At 65.1% G+C, this 8,923-nt stretch overlaps 1 protein-coding gene across 1 annotated transcript in view; it reads right to left on the bottom strand.

Moving 5' to 3' along the window:
- CPSF1 (cleavage and polyadenylation specific factor 1) overlaps positions 1–8,923 on the bottom strand; it is a 77,431-nt gene that overhangs the window by 58,185 nt on the left and 10,323 nt on the right. The window contains 5 exon segments of the mRNA XM_065053527.1: positions 7–56; positions 141–280; positions 358–460; positions 463–499; positions 8,251–8,403. Coding sequence (XP_064909599.1) covers positions 7–56; positions 141–280; positions 358–460; positions 463–499; positions 8,251–8,403 — 483 coding nt within the window.

Genomic DNA, 8,923 nt, shown 5'->3' with positions numbered 1-8,923 from the left:
GGGGACGCTCTGGTTCAGGTACAGCAGCGAGTTGACGGCGAAGATCACGACCCCCCCTGGCGGGACACACACCGGGACGTCACCACCACGTCACCGCTGGGGGGGGGGGGGACACGGGCCGGGATGTCCCCACCACCCACCGATGGGCTTGGGGACCGGCAGCGCCTGCGTGCAGTCGAAGGGCAGGTTGCTGAGCGACCAGATGACGGGATGGACCTTCTGCGTGATGTTGAGCGAAATGGCCACGATGCTGCAGGTGTCCTGGCGCACGGCCACGCGCCTGCGGGACAGGGGACACGTCACGGCGCTGGGGACAACGCGGGGGGGGGCCTGGGGACACCGGGGGGGGGCGCTCACCCCGGCCATGTCTGGTTGGGCTCGAAGAGGATGAGGAGGGTGGGCTCGTAGTAGCCGTGCAGGAACTGCATGTCGATGATGTTGAGCAGCTTCTCGTCCAGCTCCGCACGTCGATGATGTAGTCGGGTAGGAAACTGGATTTCTGCCTGGGGGGGGGACAAAATAAATCAGGGACCCCCCCACTACGGGGGTGGAATAAATCATGGACCCCCCCCCAGCACCCATGGGGGGACAATAATAAATCAGGGACCCCCCCAGCACCCATGGGGAGACAATAATAAATCAGGGACCCCCCCCCCACTTATGGGGGTGGAATAAATCAGGGACCCACCAGCACCCATGGGGGGACAATAATAAATCAGGGACCCCCCCCACTATGGGGGTGGAATAAATCGGGGACCCCCCAGCACCCATGGGGGGGACAATAATAAATCAGGGACCCCCCCCACTATGGGGGTGGAATAAAGCGGGGACCCCCCAGCACCCATGGGGGGACAATAATAAATCAGGGACCCCCCTGCAGCCATGGGGGACAATAATAAATCAGGGACCCACCCACTATGGGGGTGGAATAAATCGGGGACCCCCCAGCACCCATGGGGGGACAATAATAAATCAGGGACCCCCCCACTATGGGGGTGGAATAAATCAAGGACCCCCCAGTACCCATGGGGGGTGAGAATAAATCAGGGACCCCCCAGCACCCATGGGTGGGTGGGGAGGGGGTTTAGGTAACAAACCCCCCCAAAATGCCTTAAGCCCCCCCCCCCCCCAAAATCCCTTCAATGTGTAGCCCCCCCAAAAACCACATTTGGGGGGGGGGGGAGAGGGGGGAACACACATTTCTCTCTGTTTTCCTCTCGCAAACGGGGCTGGGAAACCCCGGTGAGCGCCAGGGAAACAAAGGGCGCCCCCCCCAGTTTAGCACTGGGGTGCCCCCCCCCTGTTTAGCACTGGGGTGCCCCCCCCAGTTTAGCACAGGGGCGCCCCCCCCAGTTTAGCACAGGGGTGCCCCCCCCTGTTTCTGACAGGTGCCCCCTGGTTTATCACAGGGGTGCCCCCCCCCGTTTCTGACAGGTGCCCCCTGGTTTATCATAGGGGTGTCCCCCCCCCCAGTTTATGACAGGGGTGTCCCCCCTGGTTCTGACAGTGCCCCCCCCAGTTCTGACATGTGCCCCCCCCAGTTTATCACAGGGGTGCCCCCCCCCCCCTGGTTTATGACAGGGCTGCCCCCCCCTGTTTCTGACAGGTGCCCCCAGGTTTATCACAGGGCTGCCCCCCCTGTTTCTGACAGGTGCCCCCCGGTTTATCACAGGGGTGTCCCCCCTGGTTCTGACAGTGCCCCCCTGGTTCTGACATGTGCCCCCCCAGTTTATCACAGGGGTGCCCCCCACCGGTTTATGACAGGGCTGCCCCCCTGTTCTGACAGGTGCCTCCTAGTTTATCATAGGGGTGCCCCCCCCTGGTTTATGACAGGGGTGTCCCCCCCATTTCTGACGGGTGCCCCCCGGTTTATCACAGGGCTGCCCCCCCTGTTTCTGACAGGTGCCTCCTAGTTTATCACGGGGGTGCCCCCCCACCCTGGTTTATGACAGGGGTGTCCCCCCTGTTTCTGACAGGTGCCCCCTGGTTTATCACAGGGGTGCCCCCCCACCCCGGTTTATGACAGGGCTGCCCCCCCTGGTTCTGACATGTGCCCCCCCAGTTTATCACAGGGGTGCCCCCCCGGTTTATCACAGGGGTGCCCCCCCACCCCGGTTTATGACAGGGCTGCCCCCCCTGTTTCTGACAGGTGCCCCCCCGGTTTATCACAGGGGTGCCCCCCCCCGGTTTATGACAGGGCTGCCCCCCCTGTTTCTGACAGGTGCCCCCTGGTTTATCACAGGGGTGCCCCCCCCCAGTTTATGACAGGGGTGTCCCCCCTGGTTCTGACAGGTGCCCCCCTGGTTTATCACAGGGGTGCCCCCCCCGGTTTATCACAGGGGTGCCCCCCCCCCCGGTTTATGACAGGGCTGCCCCCCCTGTTTCTGACAGGTGCCCGCTGGTTTATCACAGGGGTGCCCCCCCCAGTTTCGGACGGTGTCCCCCTTGTTTCTGACGGTGCCCCCCCCAATTTCTGACGGTGTCCCCCCCAGTTTCTGACGGTGTCCCCCCCGTTTTCGGACGGTGCCCCCCCCAGTTTCGGACGGTGCCCCCCCCAATTTCGGACGGTGCCCCCCCCCAGTTTCGGACGGTGTCCCCCCCCGTTTCTGACGGTGCCCCCCCCCAGTTTCTGACGGTGCCCCCCCAGTTTCGGACGGTGCCCCCCCCAATTTCTGACGGTGCCCCCCCCAGTTTCTGACGGTGTCCCCCCCCAGTTTCGGACGGTGCCCCCCCCAATTTCTGACGGTGTCCCCCCCAGTTTCTGACGGTGTCCCCCCCAATTTCTGACGGTGTCCCCCCCAATTTCTGACGGTGCCCCCCCAATTTCTGACGGTGCCCCCCCCCAGTTTCAGACGGTGCCCCGCCCGTTTTCGGACAGTGTCCCCCCCAGTTTCTGACGGTGCCCCCCCAATTTCTGACGGTGTCCCCCCCAATTTCTGACGGTGCCCCCCCAGTTTCTGACGGTGTCCCCCCCAGTTTCTGACGGTGCCCCCCCAGTTTCTGACGGTGTCCCCTTGTTTCTGACGGTGTCCCCCCCAGTTTCTGACGGTGCCCCCCCCCAGTTTCAGACGGTGCCCCGCCCGTTTCGGACAGTGTCCCCCCCAGTTTCAGACGGTGCCCCCCCCAATTTCTGACGGTGTCCCCCCCAGTTTCTGACGGTGCCCCCCCCAGTTTCTGACGGTGTCCCCTTGTTTCTGACGGTGTCCCCCCCAGTTTCAGACGGTGCCCCCCCCCGTTTCGGACGGTGCCCCCCAATTTCTGACGGTGTCCCCCCCCGTTTCTGACGGTGTCCCCCCCAGTTTCTGACAGTGTCCCCCCCAATTTCTGACGGTGTCCCCCTTGTTTCGGACGGTGCCCCCCCCAGTTTCTGACGGTGCCCCCCCCAGTTTCGGACGGTGCCCCCCCAATTTCTGACGGTGTCCCCCCCAGTTTCTGACGGTGTCCCCCCAATTTCTGACGGTGTCCCCCCCCGTTTCGGACGGTGCCCCCCCCAGTTTCGGACGGTGCCCCCCCCGTTCGGACGGTGTCCCCCCCAATTTCTGACGGTGTCCCCCCCAATTTCTGACGGTGTCCCCCCCAGTTTCTGACGGTGCCCCCCCCGTTTCTGACGGTGTCCCCCTTGTTTCGGACGGTGCCCCCCCCAGTTTTCGGACGGTGCCCCCCCCAGTTTCTGACGGTGCCCCCCCAATTTCTGACGGTGTCCCCCTTGTTTCGGACGGTGCCCCCCCCAGTTTCGGACGGTGCCCCCCCATTTCGGACGGTGCCCCCCCCGTTTCTGACGGTGTCCCCCCCAGTTTCTGACGGTGTCCCCCCCCAGTTTCGGACGGTGCCCCCCCAATTTCTGACGGTGTCCCCCCCAGTTTCTGACGGTGTCCCCCCAATTTCTGACGGTGTCCCCCCCCCGTTTCGGACGGTGCCCCCCCCAGTTTCGGACGGTGCCCCCCCCCGTTTCGGACGGTGTCCCCCCCAATTTCTGACGGTGTCCCCCCCAATTTCTGACGGTGTCCCCCCCCAGTTTCTGACGGTGCCCCCCCCGTTTCTGACGGTGTCCCCCTTGTTTCGGACGGTGCCCCCCCCAGTTTCGGACGGTGCCCCCCCAGTTTCTGACGGTGCCCCCCCAATTTCTGACGGTGTCCCCCTTGTTTCGGACGGTGCCCCCCCCAGTTTCGGACGGTGCCCCCCCCCATTTCGGACGGTGCCCCCCCCGTTTCTGACGGTGTCCCCCCCAGTTTCTGACGGTGTCCCCCCAGTTTCGGACGGTGCCCCCCCAATTTCTGACGGTGTCCCCCCCAATTTCTGACGGTGCCCCCCCAGTTTCTGACGGTGTCCCCCCCAGTTTCTGACGGTGCCCCCCCAGTTTCTGACGGTGTCCCCTTGTTTCTGACGGTGCCCCCCCAGTTTCAGACGGTGCCCCCCCCCGTTTCGGACGGTGCCCCCCCCAATTTCTGACAGTGTCCCCCCCAGTTTCTGACGGTGTCCCCCCCCCGTTTCTGACGGTGTCCCCCCCAGTTTCTGACAGTGTCCCCCCCAATTTCTGACGGTGTCCCCCTTGTTTCGGACGGTGCCCCCCCCCAGTTTCTGACGGTGCCCCCCCCAGTTTCGGACGGTGCCCCCCCAATTTCTGACGGTGTCCCCCCCAGTTTCTGACGGTGTCCCCCCCAATTTCTGACGGTGTCCCCCCCCGTTTCGGACGGTGCCCCCCCCGTTTCGGACGGTGCCCCTCCAATTTCTGACGGTGCCCCCCCCCCCAGTTTTCGGACGGTTGCCCCCCCAATTTCTGACGGTGTCCCCCCCCGTTTCGGACGGTGCCCCCCCCAGTTTCTGACGGTGCCCCCCCAATTTCTGACGGTGTCCCCCCCCCGTTTCGGATGGTGCCCCCCCCCAGTTTCTGACGGTGCCCCCCCCCAATTTCTGACGGTGCCCCCCCAGTTTCGGACGGTGTCCCCCTTGTTTCTGATGGTGCCCCCCCAGTTTCTGACGGTGTCCCCCCCAGTTTCGGACGGTGCCTCCCCAGTTTCGGACGGTGCCCCCCCCGTTTCAGACGGTGCCCCGCCCGTTTCGGACAGTGTCCCCCCCAGTTTCTGACGGTGCCCCCCCCAATTTCTGACGGTGTCCCCCCCCAATTTCTGACGGTGCCCCCCCAGTTTCTGACGGTGTCCCCCCCAGTTTCTGACGGTGCCCCCCCAGTTTCTGACGGTGTCCCCTTGTTTCTGACGGTGTCCCCCCCAGTTTCTGACGGTGCCCCCCCCCAGTTTCAGACGGTGCCCCGCCCGTTTCGGACAGTGTCCCCCCCAGTTTCAGACGGTGCCCCCCCCAATTTCTGACGGTGTCCCCCCCCAGTTTCTGACGGTGCCCCCCCCCAGTTTCTGACGGTGTCCCCTTGTTTCTGACGGTGTCCCCCCCAGTTTCAGACGGTGCCCCCCCCCCGTTTCGGACGGTGCCCCCCCAATTTCTGACGGTGTCCCCCCCCGTTTCTGACGGTGTCCCCCCCAGTTTCTGACAGTGTCCCCCCCCAATTTCTGACGGTGTCCCCCTTGTTTCGGACGGTGCCCCCCCCAGTTCTGACGGTGCCCCCCCCCAGTTTCGGACGGTGCCCCCCCAATTTCTGACGGTGTCCCCCCCAGTTTCTGACGGTGTCCCCCCAATTTCTGACGGTGTCCCCCCCCGTTTCGGACGGTGCCCCCCCCAGTTTCGGACGGTGCCCCCCCCGTTTCGGACGGTGTCCCCCCAATTTCTGACGGTGTCCCCCCCCAATTTCTGACGGTGTCCCCCCCAGTTTCTGACGGTGCCCCCCCCGTTTCTGACGGTGTCCCCCTTGTTTCGGACGGTGCCCCCCCCCAGTTTCGGACGGTGCCCCCCCCAGTTTCTGACGGTGCCCCCCCAATTTCTGACGGTGTCCCCCTTGTTTCGGACGGTGCCCCCCCCAGTTTCGGACGGTGCCCCCCCCCATTTCGGACGGTGCCCCCCCCGTTTCTGACGGTGTCCCCCCCCAGTTTCTGACGGTGTCCCCCCCAGTTTCGGACGGTGCCCCCCCAATTTCTGACGGTTGTCCCCCCCAATTTCTGACGGTGCCCCCCCAGTTTCTGACGGTGTCCCCCCCAGTTTCTGACGGTGCCCCCCCAGTTTCTGACGGTGTCCCCTTGTTTCTGACGGTGCCCCCCCAGTTTCAGACGGTGCCCCCCCCCCGTTTCGGACGGTGTCCCCCCCAGTTTCTGACGGTGTCCCCCCCCGTTTCTGACGGTGTCCCCCCCAGTTTCTGACAGTGTCCCCCCCAATTTCTGACGGTGTCCCCCTTGTTTCGGACGGTGCCCCCCCCAGTTTCTGACGGTGTGCCCCCCCCCAGTTTCGGACGGTGCCCCCCCAATTTCTGACGGTGTCCCCCCCCAGTTTCTGACGGTGTCCCCCCCCAATTTTCTGACGGTGTCCCCCCCCGTTTCGGACGGTGCCCCCCCCGTTTCGGACGGTGCCCTCCAATTTCTGACGGTGCCCCCCCCCCCAGTTTCGGACGGTGCCCCCCCAATTTCTGACGGTGTCCCCCCCCGTTTCGGACGGTGCCCCCCCCAGTTTCTGACGGTGCCCCCCCCAATTTCTGACGGTGTCCCCCCCCGTTTCGGATGGTGCCCCCCCAGTTTCTGACGGTGCCCCCCCAATTTCTGACGGTGCCCCCCCAGTTTCGGACGGTGTCCCCCTTGTTTCTGATGGTGCCCCCCCAGTTTCTGACGGTGTCCCCCCCAGTTTCGGACGGTGCCTCCCCAGTTTCGGACGGTGCCCCCCCCAGTTTCGGACGGTGCCCCCCCCCCGTTTCGGACGGTGCCCCCCCAGTTTCTGACGGTGTCCCCCCCGTTTCTGACAGTGCCCCCCCAATTTCTGACGGTGCCCCCCCAGTTTCGGACGGTGCCCCCCCCGTTTCTGACAGTGCCCCCCCCAATTTCTGACGGTGCCCCCCCCCAGTTTCGGACGGTGCCCCCCCCTGTTTCGGACAGTGTCCCCCCCAGTTTCTGACGGTGTCCCCCCAATTTCTGACGGTGTCCCCCCCAGTTTCTAACGGTGCCCCCCCAGTTTCTGACGGTGTCCCCCCCAATTTCTGACGGTGTCCCCCCCAGTTTCTGACGGTGTCCCCCCAATTTCTGACGGTGCCCCCCCCAGTTTCTGACGGTGCCCCCCCAGTTTCTGACGGTGTCCCCCCCCAATTTCTGACGGTGCCCCCCAGTTTCTGACGGTGCCCCCCCAATTTCTGACGGTGTCCCCCCCAGTTTCGGACGGTGCCCCCCCATTTCAGACAGTGTCCCCCCCAGTTTCTAACGGTGCCCCCCCAGTTTCTGACGGTGTCCCCCCAATTTCTGACGGTGTCCCCCTTGTTTCTGACGGTGTCCCCCCCCGTTTCGGACGGTGTCCCCCCTTGTTTCTGACGGTGCCCCCCCAGTTTCTGACGGTGTCCCCCCCAATTTCTGACGGTGCCCCCCCAGTTTCTGACGGTGTCCCCCCCAGTTTCGGACGGTGCCCCCCCCAATTTCTGACGGTGTCCCCCCCAATTTCTGACGGTGCCCCCCCAATTTCTGACGGTGTCCCCCCCAATTTCTGACGGTGCCCCCCCAATTTCTGACGGTGCCCCCCCAATTTCTGACGGTGCCCCCCTTGTTTCTGACGGTGTCCCCCCAGTTTCGGATGTGTCCCCCCCAGTTTCTGACGGTGCCACCCCCGTTTCGGACTGGTGCCCCCCCAATTTCTGACGGTGCCCCCCCCCTGTTTCTGACGGTGTCTCCCTTGTTTCTGACGGTGCCCCCCCCCGTTTCTGACGGTGTCCCCCTTGTTTCTGACGGTGCCCCCCCCGTTTCGGACGGTGCCCCCCCCGTTTCGGACGGTTGCCCCCCCCCCAGTTTCGGACAGTGCCCCCCCCGTTTCGGACGGTGCCCCCCCCCTGTTTCTGACGGTGTCCCCCTTGTTTCTGACGGTGTCCCCCCCCAGTTTTGGACGGTGCCCCCCCCCAGTTTCGGACGGTGCCCCCCGCAGTTTATCACAGGTGCCCCCCCCCGTTTCTGACGGTGTCCCCCCCCAGTTTCAGACGGTGCCCCCCCAGTTTCGGACGGTGTCCCCCCCAGTTTCGGACGGTGTCCCCCTTGTTTCTGACGGTGCCCCCCCCGTTTCTGACGGTGCCCCCCCAATTTCTGACGGTGTCCCCCCCAATTTCTGACGGTGCCCCCCCCAGTTTCAGACGGTGCCCCCCCCGTTTCGGACGGTGCCCCCGCTCACCCCCTCTCCCACGGGGCCGTCGTGCTCGTCGCTGAGCGAGTCGCGCCGGAAGGGCAGCACCACGAGCCGCGTGCCGTAGATCAGCATCACTGCGCAGCGCCCGTCGGGGTCCACGCGCACCCGTGGGATGTGCACGTTCTGCACGAAGCCGTCCTGGGGGGGGGGGACACGACGTTTTAGGGACCCCCCCACACACCAGTGAGAAAAGAACCCCCAAAATGTTCTTGTTTGGGGGTCAAAACCCACCTGGGTTCTGGCTGCTCCAAGTAGGGGGAGGAAGGAGTTTAGTGAATGGTTTATATACAACCCTCAAGGCCTGGGGGGGGGGGTCACTGGGGCCCTGGGGGGGGTCACTGGGTCTGGGGGGGGGTTCTTGGAGCCCTGGGGGGTTCTCAGGGCCATGGGGGGGGTCACTAGGGCCTTGGGGGGGTCACTGGGTCTGGGGGGGGTTCTTGGAGCCCTGGGGGGTTCTCAGGGCCATGGGGGGGGGTCACTAGGGCCTTGGGGGGGTCACTGGGTCTGGGGGGGGTTCTTGGAGCCCTGGGGGGTTCTCAGGGCCATGGGGGGGGGTCACTAGGGCCTTGGGGGGGGTCACGGGGTCTGGGGGGTTCTTGGGGCCATGGGGGGGGGGGAATCACTAGGGCCTTGGGGGGTTCTCAGGGCCATGGGGGGG

This window comes from Columba livia, chromosome 2 (genome assembly GCF_036013475.1).
Source record: "Columba livia isolate bColLiv1 breed racing homer chromosome 2, bColLiv1.pat.W.v2, whole genome shotgun sequence".
Taxonomy (NCBI): domain Eukaryota; kingdom Metazoa; phylum Chordata; class Aves; order Columbiformes; family Columbidae; genus Columba; species Columba livia.
This window is presented reverse-complemented; position numbering and strand designations above follow the sequence as displayed.